Source organism: Sorghum bicolor, chromosome 1 (assembly GCF_000003195.3).
Source record: "Sorghum bicolor cultivar BTx623 chromosome 1, Sorghum_bicolor_NCBIv3, whole genome shotgun sequence".
In the NCBI taxonomy this organism is placed as follows: Eukaryota; Viridiplantae; Streptophyta; class Magnoliopsida; order Poales; family Poaceae; genus Sorghum; species Sorghum bicolor.
In genome coordinates this window covers 48350900-48367811 of record NC_012870.2, presented here as the reverse complement: position 1 = coordinate 48367811, position 16912 = coordinate 48350900, and the positions used below count along the sequence as shown (strand labels likewise).

Below are 16912 nucleotides of genomic sequence, written 5' to 3'. Positions count from 1 at the left end.
GGTCATGAGTTCAAGCCGGTTCTTCCAGGACGATGGATGCCCCACGGATACACAACCATATCACATAGAAATACGTTTTTAGGGACGTTAGACCTTTTTAATGGAATTGCAAGGTTTTACTAAAACAAACGCTGCTTCGTGGCTTATGATATATGATTTTTTTAAGAAAAATATTCATAGGCCCAGATTTCTCAATTCAGGTTATCTAAAGTGGAGCCATAATTTTGCAACCAAGAAAGATGGCAAAGTTCTCCAAACTCACAACCAAGAGCACCATAAGAAACGCGCTAGAGAGGCATTCTAACAAGCCACAATTCAACTAGAGGTATTATATTTGAGAACAAATTTTAAATACCAAAATACACTGTATTATAGAATGGAAGACGTAAGCTTATAGCTAGCTTAGACATAAGAACTAAAAACTTATAAGATAACTGGAACATGTATTAATAGTGAAAACTAGCTAAAATATGATAGACTAAGAGATAAAATGCAAAGATCATTTCAGTAAGCAGCCAGCTACATTATTAGCCTTGCTCTTAAAGTCTGCTCATAGACCTAGATAAGGTTTTCGATCTAGTGCGGTCAGTGGGCTGACTGTGAGTTCAAATACTTTATTCGAAGAATGATGGAATTAAAAAACCCAAACATGCCTGTAGCGAATTAGAGAATTGATTGCTCGCATAATCACACTAAGGCTCAGCAAGTAATGATGATAAGAGAATTTTATAACAAAAGGCAACAGTAATCAAAACTGCTGTAGCACAGCTGTAGCTTAGGCAAAAAGAATATGCAGCATTGTTACATCATTTTTTCCAGTTGCAATCCCTTGGCTACAGCACAGACCTTCCACACCAATTAAAATTGTAGACCCCAAGAGCTGCATCTGCCTATCAGCAAAATTTTCAAATCAGGTCATTTTCTCAATTACCTGTCGGGATCAGTTCTACTCAAAAGGGTTGGTCACAGAATATCTGGAACTCTGAGTCATATGAAATGCATATCCATATGCTAACATTGCTAATTCGACCACACTTCTCTGCCATGCATCAAAATATCAGTGGCTCGATACACGAATATTCCGTCCCAGAGCAGACATGCAAATTCCAGAAGAACTCTTCTGAGCTCCATATCTCGGTCCACATGATATACTCATAGGCTTAACTACATCTCTATCGAATCAACCATTTCAATGTCGACTGCACCACCATTTGCCACCGTACTTGAACCTCCAACTCGTCGGTAGAAAAGCACATATGCTGCAGACGTCCTGATCTCATCCTCATTAACAGAGGAAACATGACTATCATCAAAATGATACCAGTTGTTCTCTTCTACTAGCTGCGAGTGACAGCAGAGTTCAGGAAGCTAGCAAACACACATACAACAGTGCAAACAAATATACATATACATACATAATTTAACAGTGACACAAAAATGCAGGTACCTTTGCATATGCAGAATAGTGTCCACCACCAAGACCACCGTAATGATTTATTACTGCATAGAGTTCATACATGGGGTGCTGGTCACCTCTTGATGTCAGCTTCACATACTTGCTCATATTGAGGTCATGGATTGGAAAATTCACAAATGTATCAAGCTTGTTCTTCATATACCGGCTGTATGAGAACCTTTTCAAATGAACTACTAATATCTCAGGTAACCTCCACAAGTCCAGTTTCTTGCTAGCTTGCCTGTGTTCCTTGCACCCAGGACAGTACCTGTTTAGATAGGCATGACAACAGTAAAGAACTATCATATACCAACAAAAGGTTCATTTCAGATGAGAGCAGTTAGCAAAAGTATCTCAGTTAACAGAGCCAGAAAATTACTAACCACATGTCGTCAGGCCCTAGGGGTTCCTCCTTCAGAAAAGCATCCAAGCATGAAAATAAATTGACTGCTTCTTGCCGGGTCTTCTTTGACATAAAACCAGGCTTGAAGACTTCAGGAAGTCCATCCATGTAATCAATATTGTACATCCCATGCTCTTTCTCAGACCAATCCATCAAAACCCTAATAACTAGTCCTAAACCACGATTAGAATCCGTGTCTATAGCATTTCTTATACTTCCTTTTTCATCAGTCAATGAAAGCTGGAACGGTAAAAGCTCATCGACAGCTGCATTATCATCCTCACTTGATCTTGATATAGAGAGACCCTCCTCACTGGTGGTGCCATTATCCGTCAGTACAATACCATCCAGGCTTGGCCCATTGCCATTTAACTTGACAGCAGACACATCAGGGCTATGTGCTTTTGCTCGTACAAATGGAACCAAAACAGCAGATACAGCCGCATAAATATCAGATTTTCCAGTAGAACCATTTGGAATACAAGTCACAATGGGGCACCCAATGAGCTTCCTGTTGATATTAAACTGAGGCTCCACAAGAAATCTGGGTGAAGTATCAAAAGCTTATCAGCACTTATGAACAAATTTGGAAACTAAGGACAACCATCAAACATGGCACAAAATACAAGATAAAGTATAATCATCTGGTTCTTTCGATGGATTAAATTGGTAGTCATCAATCGCAGGAAAAAAAACATAAATAAATAAACAGAACATAAAGGAGAAACTACTGCCCATATATATGCCTTTTGACATACAATAGACCATAGAGGCATAGACCATGACCGCGGGCATGTTTGGTACATTTGCTTCACCAGCTGCCAGCCTTGCCAGCAGTAGAGAGCATTGGCTCGCTAGGCCTGGCGTGGAGAAACCTTGAAATCATGAGCCCCAAGGAGATAAGCAAGAAAACTAAACGCTAGCAGCAGGCCAATTTCTCACCCAGCTAGGCCAAGCAAGGACCAGCAAGGGTTTCAAACATTCCCTTATACACAGAAATATCATGTGTTCCTTACATCTCTCTATATATTAAGATACTAAGATGCAGTAACACCAGCTCACCTGTCTGCCCTCCGATGCAGGATCTCCAACCTCAAAAGTTTTTCATAACCAACAGGGAGCCTATATGCAACAAGTATATCTTCATCTTTTATACTATGAAGTCCCTCAATTGGATTTGTTAGGTAACGGTAGATCCGACGCTCATATACCTAGAGAATAGAAGTATCAGCTGCTAAGTTGTTTGCTGTAAAAGCATGAGATTATACAATTAACTGCACAAGAAAAGCAGATCCATGTTTGTACCTCTGCAAGCAACAATGTCTCAGAATCTTTTAAGCAGCAAACATCAGCAAGGGCTTTAGTAAGATCTCGGCAGTTTCCATTTTTTTGTACAGTCACAGTGTAAGGCATTGGAAGAACATCTCCAGTACCACTGAATACAGTTACAGTAATCATCCGAGTAACTGTTGACGGTAATGGCAGCGACAAATACATAAATGGGTCAAAGGTAACTGAGATTTTGTTACAAACTGGGCACACCAATGTGGACTTGTATTGACCCTGCAACATGAACCAACAAACCGATAGATTAAAGCACGCTTTACACAGAACACAGGTGGAATTATAATTGAATATATAGACCAGATTATCAAATTGATAGTTTTAGTTGCAAAAGTTTGAGTCAAAGAATACAGAACACTTTAGGCTTCTTTGGTGAAATTTAGACGTATAATAACCAGTGTTATTTTCCAAAAGAATGGTAGCAATACCCACTTCTCAGTTTATAAACATCAAGAGAACACCAATACATCAATAAACAGAAAAATAATAAAATGAACACGGATTCAATACTCACCCTTGATCTCGATTAAAAAAATTAAAATGGAACAGCTTAATCTTCATACACTCTAGCATCGATTCCCCAGTGCATAACTTTTTTGGAGTTTCAATCCAGAAACTTATGTTCAAAGAAAAACTAAACTAACCTACGAGGAGCTAGGTGGAATTTTAAATTTGCCTCAAGGACTTGAACCTGGGTGGTCTGGTCATACATCCAAACCCTCGACCAACTGAGTTATCTCAGCTTCCTTAAGGGTCACTCTTTTTTCTATTCTAATTTTCTTTCTTGACTTGATTATTTTCTGAACTTTCAGGTTTTCTTAATGGCCAAATGGTGCATGACAGGACAACAATTGCAAAAGAGAAATCTGAACTAGCAAAACAATAGCAAATTGAGAAGTGCAACTCTCACGTGGAATAACACAGAACAGGGTGCAACAAGTAGCAAAGATAACCTAAAGATCAACTCAGTTTAATCTAAAATATTATTTTCCATAAAGTAGGAAACAAACACCATGTTAAAAATTTTACTTACTTGAAACCTATCTACAATTATGGAGTCATTTCGAGCTTTATGGTAATTCCAGCATTCTTCAGCAAATTCATCATCTGGACGGCCATCAGCATCCTTTGCCTCAATATATGGTTTCTTTTTTACACGGTTCAGATCTTCATGCAGACCATCCAACAAGAACGCAAGTAGCTCCTGTAGGAAAGGAAGGGTATTATTCTGTTGAGGGGCAAATTAAATAAAGTAGTATCACAAACCCAAAAAATTGATATTCACATAAATGGAGAACTTACAAATACATTCAGATAGAGTAACAGTTAAACAAAAGAAAGAACCACTGTTCTGAAAAGGAATGATACACGGTGCCTAAATACAATGCAAAGTTGCAACACAAGTCCACACAAGTACAAGAATCAGCAGTAAAGCAAAGTATCATAATCTGAAAGTCTAAAAACAAACAAATCAAAGTTGAATGACTAAAGAGCGACTATCATAAAGAAGGGGTGCTTAAGAGATGTATATCACCAAGCAATGCCACTTACCTATAAAGAAATGAAGGAATGTTGGAATGCAATGGTCAATGTTTCAGAAAGAGAACTGGAAGCGATGGCAAATTATTCAGAAAAGCATTCTAGCATCTATGGCCAAAAGGGCTTTGTAATAATGAAAGTGGATGCATTTTGTTCAGAAGTAGCAGAAGATTTCTGATATCTATAGCAAGCAGCAATGTGTGAGTTAAACAAAAGTTCCAACTTAATACACCAATCACATACATGAACCCAAAACAATTTGATATGTATCCTGAGTTGAGGTCAATTCCTGTTTCAAATAAGACCAACCTGAGAATCATGCTGATTATATCCACTGAACTGTGGAGCAAAACGAGAAAGTTTTGATTTAAATGCACGTGGAGCAACAGAAGTTCGACCAGATGACCAGAGTTTTCTAAGTAGCTCTCCAAATGCTATCGCAAGTTCACCCTGCATGTTAGAAAATCCACAAACATCAGTAAAAACTACATGTAAGTTAGCTTTCTCTAGCCAAGTACAGGATAAGCATGAACCTATACCTGAAGGCCTAGTGGATTTTCTGTGTTTATTTCACAAGTATAGTCCTCCAAAAAGTACTGTACCAGTGGAGGTGTATGAACCAAGGATTGTATGGCACTATTCATGAAGCATGTATTACCCAAGTTATGTAATCCACTCAATCCATGAGTGCCATCTTTAGTTCCATTGCTGAGACTATTGTAACCATCTTCACTATCCCTTAATAAAGGACTGAAGCTATTATCTTGTGAAAAACTAGAACCAATCCCAGATGAAAAACCCTTTGAAAATGTAGGCCCTCCAGCAATAGAAAATGATGATGTGGAGGGTTCTAATGGAATTAATGCTAATTCATCATTTGTGGATCTTGTACTGAAACCTGAACTGCTCTCGCCCAGCTTCATCTCCAAGAGGATCTGCAAGCATAAGGCAAGAAAGAATAGTTATTGCAAAGCCAGAAAATAGCTAGAACTTATTAATCACCATCTAAATGGATAAAAATTGAACACTTTTGGGAAGGCACTAGCATTGGTGCCACAAATAGACCAGCTGGTTTGCATCGAGCACAATTTTATTTTGGTGGGATGCATCCAGCATAAGTTCATTCTGGTTACAGCACAACAAAATTTAATAGCTATCACAACAAGTATACGGATGTACGACACATCACTCAAAAGCATAATCATATTAAAGACTAAGAATCCACTTTATCACCCAAGACATAACAATGAGATGACTGTACAAAGCAAATGCCAAGCAACATAAGAAAAGAATAGATTTTTAATTGTTCAGATCCTGTTTGGTTCATGCCTAATGCTACGACAGGTGCTTGACAAAGTTTTTGTGGTGGCAAAGATGACAACATTGGCAAAGTTAGGCACAAGTTTATACCTATAACAAATAAGCGAACAATGACAAAGTTTTTCAAACAACCAAACCAGTGTCTCAATGGCATGAATTAAGTTAGTATAGCAATATTAGCCATGAAGAAACATGCCAAATCCCCTCAATGCTGAGCTTCTCGACGAAGAAATAGAGAACTGAAGGATGGTCAACAGTTTTGTAGGATCTGTATCCAGGCTTGGGCAATGCAGTATTCTTGTGCTTGATTGCCTATGCAGGCTTGCACAGTGCTCAAAGCAGGCTCAATGTTGCATTAGCTAGTACGCCAAACTTGGTCATATTAGACAATGCAGGTTTGCACAAGCCAATGCACACAACTAGAACATAAGACCTCAACTATGGAGGTGACTACATGCAACAAAACGTAAACAACCAAACACCCCATACCTCTGCTAGAAACATAAGACCTCAACTAGAACATGGAGGTGACTACATACAACAAAATGTAAACAATCAAACACAATTTTATCAAATGCGGGCTGCCTGTGCGAACAACCAAACACCAAGACACTGCATACGTTTACACTAGCTTAGGTTATGCTGCATAAGGTCTAATGCAGGCTAAGGCTAATGCAAGCAACCAATCAAACCCTTAGTGAATGGCAGACATGTATCTTAGGAAGAGACAACTCTAACAGATCATAGAAAAAGTTTGAGGTCAGAAACGTGGTTGGTGTAGTTGATGAGCTTAATCACTTGAGGCAAAGAGTAACCCAAGAAGATAAAGCCCCATTTGCTTTAGCTTGCAGATTGTTCCTGCAAGCTGGGAGGAAGCACATTGTGGGATTGCAACAATCTGTCCTGTTGAATTTTACAATCTGGTACCAAAGAACTGATGGCATGTGAAACAGACTGCACAAGAAAAAGATGGCAAGCGATAGTAACAACAAAACAAGCAACAATCAAATGTCTTGATAAAGATTTCAAAGAGAACATTCAATAATTTGAGACCCGTGAAAAAAAAGTAAAGACAGCATAATACCTCCTGGTCCATAGTAAGTTGAGCTTCTTCTAGTGTCTCATTTTGATTAAGCAACTTTTTGCCCTTTGACCTTTGGTAATAATCCCAGATGACAATCTGAAACATTAAACCAAAATGGGAAATACTAGTAACTATAAAGCATGACCTTTCCTGATAAATGGCACAACGTGTCAAATACAACAGATGACAATGCTTATACCTCGGACTGCTCTACTGACATGAGTGAGCAAACCATTGAGTAAAGCTCATGAACTTTGGCCTGAAAGCATCCACAAACATATAATACAAATAAATCAGTTGCAGAACAAATAAATTTGTCTAGTATGGAGGTAACTGAACTTGGGAATTTTAACAAAAATACTCACTCCGTCTCAAATTTCAAGTCATTTTGGTTTTTCTAGGTACATTGATCTATGTACCTAGAAAAGCCAAAATGACCTAGATATTAGAGCAGAGAGTACTAAGAAAAGTAGCTCATAGAAATTTACTTTATTATTATGGGCAAAGTATTACTCAATCAATTAACGATCAGCATATTTCCATGTTGATTATGAGACTAACTGTAAAACCCATCTATACTAGCCGGGCCATGCTGTGTAAAGCTTGAGACATTTACCAATTTGCTATCCAAAACTAGAGTTCAGCTGAATAAAAACTGATGACAACAAATAAGCAATTTGGTACTGTATGTGACTGTAGCAATGTGACTAATGGTAGCATTAATTTAATTTACCTGTCCATGCATCGTAAATCGAAAATATATTAGAATAGTTTCATTATTAGGTGAATAATTTTATGTCAATATCAAGTAAAGAAATTAAGTAGTGCCATTTTACCTTTCTACTTATTCTGAAAACTTTTTGACAACTGTCCCTTCCATCAATTAGTTTTAGACAGAGAGGGTAGACATCCACTATGTAAGTCTTGTCAATTGGATTGTCAAAAATAACTTTTCTAGGGATTTCTGGTCCACCTTTATACCTGCAAGTATTGATATGTTCAATGAGTATATGATACCAAAGACAACACGAGAAGGTCATACTCAAGGTCTCTACCATGCAGAAACCAAATATGTCACATGAGTGACTGCTATAGATGGTAATCCATCAAAAAGTTACATCTAATGCAATATTAGATAGCACAACTAAGTCCTAACAGATCCACACCAAATATGAACTCACAATAAGAGCGTTGATAGAAAAGAAAATTTGCATAACATCGAGCATGGTTTTGGGGCCCATAGGATTAGCTAACATAATAGCAGAAAATGTTCTAAAAATACACTAGGCATCACAGGTTAATACAATCATTGAGTTGTAACCATGCCAAATAAATGAATGAAACAGACATAATCAAGGGAAAAAATATCCTGGTGTTAACTCATGTTATAGTTCAGCTACCACATCCAGGGTGAATCTAATTGATAAGAGAACAGATCACTAGTAGTATTTGTGTAGCGATTTTCCACTTTTGGGTACAGTTTCTGGAACTAGAGCTATCAAAAATAAGCAAACACAAATAGCGTTAGATACCATTCATATAGCCTTTGCCAAACTTCTTGCGGCACCAAAGTATAGTGCTCCCCTTCTCTCAAGGTCCTTTGAAGCTCTGGCTCTTCACTACCATTGATCCTTTCTGCCGAAACAAGCTTCGAGTTATCAATCTCTCCAGGTCTATTCATAGCCTGAGGAAACTGCTCGGTGCCATTCTCTCCATGACTGAATATGCCCACATAACCTTGCCACTCCATCCACCAGCTGCACCATTTATGCAGGATGTAATTCAGTAACAGTACTGTGAACTTCAATGCGCAAAATAATTTTAAACCAAAATTGGATGACTTTAAACATTACGACTTCAAAAGGAAATGACAACTACAAGATATGACATTTGCAACAAGAAATCCTTTTGGACAACAGCCATATCTTTTGCAAGAATTTTAAAAGGACTGATGGGTTCTCCATAGTTGATAACAACCTTTTTAAAATTGTAAGGCAAAGGTAGGTGGCAATTTCAGACACGATTGAAGGTACCTATATTAGGCTATTACACTCTAAATTCCATATAGCAGTAAGCAATTAGGATGTGGGCATCGCAATGTTCATTGAGTTGTGGGGACTTAATCATTTCATATGTATTAGAGTGATGCAAATCTACACATCCACAATACTTCAGTTTAACGGACGATCATGGTTTTCAGGAAATGATGTATCGCCATGTCATCATAACCATATCACATATCAGGTCAACTCAAACGGGAACATGTGTCAATCTAGGATATCCTTCCCATTTCTAACATATACTCCTCCAATACCAAATAAGAATAGTCCATACAATTAACAACTCTTACCAACGTATAGTTTAGTTCCTAGACTAGAGTGCATGCAAATTCTGATACCTAGATATCTCCATATTTCTGATTGAGCAATTAGCAAAGTAAACATCAAAACATATAACCAATGTGCAAAAGCATTTTGCCTCAGATAATCATCAATCATCAGCCAAACGCCCCTGATTTCCGAGATTCTAAAAAATAACCAAATAGTATGGTGAGAATAGATAATTTTTGGCCACCCAACACCAGCATCCCCAAATAGCCCTAGATTCAACCAACCAGGAACCCGTGTCTCCGACAAATTTGTACATTTAGGATTCCACCCTTCTAACTGAAACCCTAAATTGCTTCTGTCCGCATGATACACACGCCAGGCACTGCAGCTCCCGGAACGGAGAGGCGATTCAGCGCGGAAGACTGCAGGCAATTTTCAGGAAAAAAGTAACGGGGAAATCGGGAGGCACCGACCTCTGCGAGACGAGATAGCGGAGATCCCCGTGCTTGACATTCTTCTCGGCCTCCCTGGTGAGCGCGTCAACGACCTCCCGCTCCTCCGCCGCCGTGCAAGGGAGGCAGCTCGACGCCTGGAGGAACCCCTCCGCGCTCGGGATCGTCATCCCGCCGCCGATCCGATCCAACACACCCGTCCGATCCAAGCAGCACGGGCGAGACGCCGGATCGGGACCTAGGGTTCGGTGCGGCTTGGCAGGTCGAGAGTTTTAATTCGGTAGGAGGGAGACGAGAGATAGAGAGGAAGAAACCAAAGAAAGAAAGAAAGAAATGATGAAGTTGGAAATGGAACGAAAAGAATACGATGAATTATTTTGGGAAAAAAATTGTCAAAAAATATGCGTTTGCAGTAATATTAGGTGAGATGGAGGCGGGACGGGGTCGACGCCTCGCTCGTGGTAGTGCTCTCTGAGGGGACCGCTGTACGTTGGCCCACATAGGGGTGGCGTGGGCGGTTTGCGTTCGGGTCCCCGCAGGCCGCAGGCTTGCGAGGCGTGCGGCCCTGTGCTGTCCGTAAGCGGGGAGGGATGTCGGGGTGTTTGGGACTCGTCAGCTTCAAACTCCACTATAGAGTGGTTTTATTATCGAGTTCGTGGAGTAGGAGATATTGTTTCGTATACAGCTCTACTCTAGTTTTAAGAATGAGTTATTTTCATATAAATGGTCCATTATATCTTTGATCAAAATTGGTTTTGATATTTTCTGATCAAAATAAAAATTAAATAATTGAATATTAACAGAGGCTCTCTGACCGGCACCGGCTTGCCTGCCGATGTCCTGGTCACCAGGGGCTGGTGTTGTCACTTCAGTGCATGGCCATTGACCGGACTCAATAGTAGAACTCTAGCCATGAACACTAGGAGCCATTGGCCAAGAGTCGTACGAGGCTGGTGCTGTCACTCCAGTGCATGGCCATTGACCGGACTCGATAGTAGAACTCTAGACATGAACACTAGGAGCCATTGGCCAAGAGTCGTACGAGGCTAGCTGTGGCGACGAGCCGTAGGGGGCTTGCCGCAGCATCGCGTTGTACCCTATCAGGGGAAGCGTTTACGAGAAATAAACCATGATTAATGAGTAGCAAGTTGAGTAATTACCTCATAATTTCATGTGGGAGTACCAAACTCCAAAAGTGGAGTACCCCTTGAGGTACTCTAGCAAAAATATGGAGTTGGCCTCTAACTCCATCTTTTTTGCGGAGCGGAGTTCGTAAAGTTGGACGTATTTGGCAACGCGAAGCTGGAGCGGAGCTGGAAAAACTAGAGCGTAGCAGTCCCAAACACCCTCTTAGTGTCTGTCGACTCTAATAGGCACTCCTATGCAGAAACTATCATGGTTTCCATAGACAACAATTGTAGTATGACCTAAGCATTTTGCTGATGTGGCAAGGTAGTTATTGAAGAGAGAGGGAGCAAAAATCATAGAAACTAGGCCTAAGTTTGAAACCATGTCTATACACGAGATCCAAGACATGAAGTGATATGATTGGTTGAGAATGAAGAGAGAATGTGATTGGATAAAAAATTATTCTATAAAAATTATCCATTGAGACCATATTTTCTATATATAGTGTCTATAGAAATTAATAGATATAGAAACTACGTATAATTTCTAGCATTAGGAGTGCTCTTAGGCATTTTCACAATAAATCAGCAAATAGTATGTAAATAGTACTTTTAGTCATGATTTTTATACAGAGAGGTATGTTCAGTGTGTATTCGCTTGAGCTTCTTTGTTGACTCTATCAGTCATTTAATATTATTTTTCTTTCACAATAAATCACTAAATAGTACACAAATAGTACTTTCACTTATGACTTTTTAGACAAGCGAATAGAGCCATAGCATTTCGAGGTCTACAATTTGTGGTGTCCTGTTTGCAGCATACCAGAGGCGAAGAATACCACGAGATTGTAGTGTTCATATTTATATTCATATCTCTCCTATAATAGAACACTTAAATCATACTTAGTCTACCCGATAAAAGATCTTCCACGACTAAAAATTATAACATAATAATCCTACACTATTAAAATCAATGGTTAATAAAACACCTAGATCAGATTTGATGGCCACCGATAAAAGTTTGATACAAGATTTCAAACTCAGCCCCCACCCACGCTTCTGCCTCGCACCCAGCGCACCCACCATGATTCCGCCACACGCATAATCATAGAAAAAAAACCACGATGATCACGGAAAGAAATCATGGAAAGAAAAAATTCATGGAAAAAAGAGAAAAAAACTGATGCATTGCAAAAACAGTCAATATATCCTGGTTGTTCGGGACAGTTGTTCGGGATTTAGGATATATTGAAACTCGACGGTTCACACAAAAAAACAATTTATTCTGGTTCGGGCCCTCGAGATCAAACACAAGTAAAAGTATTTACGTCCAATCATCGTTAGCATTTTGCGTTGGATTGATTGTATAATATTATTGGTTGTTATAAGTGGTGACCCTAGCCTCTCTTTATATCGATAGAGATGATTGTGGTGTGGTTTTCTATCCTAGTCAAATTCAAAGATAGTGTTCCGATTCTAATACAAAAGGTACTTTCCATAAGAATCCCACTATTCTGACATAGACTATTCGGAGTCAGAGTCACGCCTCATTATGCTTCTTCTTAGATTTGTAGGCCAGGCCGAGGCCCGCCTTCTGGTATCCTGATAGTAAGGAATCCTGTAGGTCCCATATCGACAAGCCTCCGAGCGTTCCACGGTTAAACTCAAAAGTCGTCCTTGTTTCTTCTAATCTTAATAGGCAGAAACAAGCTTTATCTGGGTTCTTTCAAAGAGAAACATTGCAGTGATGTTGTTGAAAAACAACAAGTGACATGTGTTGGCAATTCTTAACACAATCACCAAAAGTAGACACAAAGTCTAGTCCCTAGCAATGGCGCTAGAAATGTTTTGTCGACGAAAGCTAGTCGACAGTCTACCTTAGGGTATACCCATGGTAGTAGATTATCGACAGCCAGGTGCGCAAGCTACGAACTCGATAGTGACGCAAGACACGGACAAAGTTTTTATCCAGGTTCGGCCGCCGTGTGGGCATAATACCTACGTCCTGTGTCTGATTGTATTGCTGTGGATTGTGTTGAGTTGAGATGTGATGTTCTAAGGGGGTCCCTTGCCTCTTCTTATATAGTCCAGAGGGCAGGATTACAAATCTGGAAACTAATCCTAGTCGGTTACAATTGCCATAGATAGTTTGATATCAATTTCTATTCTAACCGACTAGAATCCTACTTGATCTCTCCATCTTATTTCCTTGCGCAAGACTTCGATCAGTTGGATCAAGCCTCGAATTGTCTCGTTGATGGACCAAGCCTCCTGGTCCAAGTCTAGCCATAAGGGTATAGAGGTTTATACCCCCACAGCTAGTCCCCGAGCACTATGTATTGTGATGCAACACACCGTCTTGAGCTTCTTCGACCAACAAGGCTTGACATCTTTGATCAGCATGAAAGTCACCCAAACAGTTGCAACGGTATTTTGACCAACTCAAAAGACAATTAATCAATATTGACATCGAAGAAGCAGGTTGTTCGAAGAATGCATGGTGCTCTTAATCAAAAAAGATTTTCTTCTTGATGAAGTGTGCCCACTTTACTTTTCTGAAAAGTATAATCTTTCAAAAAGCAAGCATATTCACCGCAAGGTGAAGTGTGCCCACTTAGTCTCCGAGCCTGGTAGTAGGTGACGTAGGCACGTGGTGTTAGAGTCAAAAGAAAAGTCCTCAAAAAATTCTAAAACTGAGATGCATCGCCAGATGCATCGTACCGATGTAATCCCCGAGCTTGCTGGAAGGCGAAGTATGAGCCTTGTAGCAAGGTCTAAAAAAATATAATTCTCAAGCTGAAGTTATTAAATTGAATTTACCAGTCCCCGAGCATTTCATGCTTGTCTATGGTAAAGCAGCCTGGTCGACGAGTCCCCGAGCGTATCATGCTTAGTGATCGGTGAATTCACCAACTCTCAAACGGACAGATTGATCGACCAGTCTCCGAGCATATAACGCTCTGTGGTCGGTACAGTCCCTGGTATGTCAAGTGGGCGAACTGGTCGACCAGTCCCCAAGCATATAATGATCGGTGGTCGGTTCAGTTCCCAACAAGTCGAATGGGCGAACTGGTCGACCAGTCCCCGAGCATATAATGATCGGTGGTTGATTTAGTTCCCAAGTATATTATATCTGTCTTGACCAAAAAGCCTTACTTTTTCTCTTGAAAGAATAAACTGTATCGCCGCATTAACGTGTGAAGTGACGGAGTATGCTGGCACATTGTCAGGCTGTTGCATAAAAAGGTGCGCCTGGTAACTGTGCAACCGCTCTTTACGCGGTCCAAGAAATGGAAACCATCAATTATGTAGAAAAGCCACCAAATTAACTGTGATAATTATTGAAAGTCGAAACGCCGCGGCCGCCGCAAGATCCGCCCACTTCCCCATGACGCGGGTCGATGCGACATCTATACTGTTTACCCGACTTTGCTTACAAACCTCCTGCCCTTGCCATTGCTGCCTCCTTCCACTGCCATCTTCAACCTCTAGTTCAAAGTTCTCCCTACAGCATCAATGGCGAAGAGCGACTCGAAGAAAAGGGCCGAGTTGATGGCCAAGGAGTGGAAAAAATCCCGGAGCAGCATGAGGTCCCTCAACGACCTCGTCGGAATGGGATTGCTACACAACCAAGAACTCGGCGGCTGGAGGGCGCCAGAAGGGGAGAGCTACCCCGACCCCCGCGCCGGTGAGATTGTTGTCTTTGAGGATTTCTTCAAAAGGGGTTTTGGGGTTCCCGTCCATCCTTTTCTCCAGGGTCTTCTTCTCTACTATGAGATCGGGATTTGTAATCTGCGTCCGAACTCCATTCTCCTCATCTCTACCTTCATTCACTTGTGCGAGGCCTATGTTGGAATAGAGCCGCACTTTGATCTCTTCCGCTATCTGTTCTGTTTGCGGAAGAAAGGAGCAGTTGGAGGCTCCAAGATTGCAGGTGGAGTATACCTCAATCTGCGCGACAGGATGAAGAACCGGTACCTCAGCTGCCTATGGAACACCTCACTCACCGAATGGTACAAGAAGTGGTTCTACATCAGGGAAGAGCCGGGCAGCGTCACGTTCTGCGACGTGGGCTACATCCCCAAGAAGAGGGTTAGCTGGACAGACCGTCTAGAATACACTGGTCAAGTGGCAGAGCTGATGAGCCTGATCGACTGGTCCCTCTTAGACGAGCCAGGAGTGGTCGGGAACTTCCTTGTGCGACGAGTGATCCCTTGCCAGAGGAGGGTGCACTCGGCGTATGAGTACGTGGGGAGCCAAGACCCGACCAGGATGCGCCCGGATGGTCTAGAGAAGGCGGAGGTCCAGCAGCTGATGAATGAGTTATTCAACTTGTCTGATGATAACTTCGTTCGAAGTGATGACCGGATGCACGCCTTCAAGCTGGGACGACCAGCTCCTAAGATAAATGAGTACCTTTATTGATTTGTATTGCTATGTGAATATTGTAGCCTATTGACTTATGACTTGCCATTTGTTCTATTGTAGATAGGAGACATTGACCGGTGCTTAGTGTATCTATCACTGGCACCCGGTATGAACCAGCCCACTGAAGTGGACCTGTCAGCGGATGATGCTGCTCGATGTCCTCAATACACCAGCAGCGAAGAAGACCAGGGCCGACCAGTGCCGACCACTGAAGACAGGGTGGTGGGAAAGAGGCCAATAGCCGTGGAGCCCTCCCCTACGGAGGCAATGCCGGCGGAGACCAGCCAGCTTCCGAAGCGTCGCCGGCTCATGAGCATTGCCGACAACGAGGACGAAGAGGAGGAGGCTGCGCCATCTTTGGTCCGAAGACCGCGCAACCGCCCTGACGTCGCGTCGATCGATGCTGGTCGAGTGACCAGTGATCCACCTGCTGCGCACGTCGAGCCGATGCGCCCAGGTGGAACGGAAAGGGCAGCGGCAGCTGGGAGGACAAGGAGGAGGTTCTTCATGGCGACACACCGGGGCTCTGATCTATAAGTTCAAGGTCGTTTCTTCTGCGCTATATTTGCGTCTTGTGCAGAATTTGATGTTGGCATCATAGTGTCTTTTTCAATGCGGCCTCGGAAGTTGATCCGGGCAATGTTGCCGGCTTGGGGACAGCCGAGCCAGCACTTGTCGATAAGGATACCGCCGACCAGACCGACCACGAGCAACCCGTGGTGCCAACGGTTGTGCCCGTGGCAGAGACCACCCAAGAGGACCCGGCTCAAGATAGAGCCGGGGCGAGGACCCTGACAAGGGGTGATGAGACGGAGAAGATGCCTCTACCGAGCAGCGTCGCAGAAGAGGGGGACAAGGTCCCGACCCCCCTCCTGCTGAAGAAGAAAGGGCTCCGATTCCGATCCCGGCCGAAGCTTCCACGCCAGAGGGCTCCCCTGGCCACGGCAAGGGTCCGATGATTCCCGTTACCATGGCTGGGAGTAGCGGGGAGGCTGACGAGGCCCAGGCGGCCTCTGATGATGAGGTGGAGGAGATCCAGGGGCGTCCCCACGATGGTCGCCAACACGTTTACGTGTGGCGCCAGCGTTGGGACCACTAGGCCGGCCACGAAGAGCTCGCCGAGACCGAGGAGGCGACAAGGGTGGAGCGTGCTGCCAAGCGGCTCGTCGACGAAGTTAAGGTGAGTGGTCCTGTACTCAACCAGATTGTGTATATACTGTCTGCTTGTTCATTGAACAATATGTATATTTCTTGCAGGGCGCAATGAAAACGGTGAAGTACCAAAAAAGGTGCTTCGACCAAATTGAGGGCATAGTCGCCGAGAACAAGGCCCTAACCGCGGAGGTGGACCGCCTTCGGTCGGAGGCCGAGGAGAAGGCGGCTGAGAAGGTAGCTCAGGAAGAGTGCCTGCTCGATCTGAATCGGCGAC

The 16912-nt window shown here is 42.3% G+C and overlaps 1 protein-coding gene across 1 annotated transcript; it reads right to left on the bottom strand.

Annotated features, from left to right (window-relative positions):
- Nucleotides 708-10475, bottom strand: LOC8083827 (ubiquitin carboxyl-terminal hydrolase 9). The gene is made up of 13 exons (XM_002464671.2): nt 9950-10475; nt 8679-8903; nt 7983-8127; nt 7346-7405; nt 7147-7242; nt 5282-5677; nt 5052-5192; nt 4237-4407; nt 3165-3422; nt 2922-3070; nt 1840-2403; nt 1448-1724; nt 708-1341 (listed from the first exon to the last, which is right to left on the bottom strand). The coding sequence occupies exons 1-13, from the start codon at nt 10096-10098 to the stop codon at nt 1165-1167; spliced, it is 2808 nt and encodes a 935-aa protein (XP_002464716.1). The 5' UTR covers nt 10099-10475; the 3' UTR covers nt 708-1164.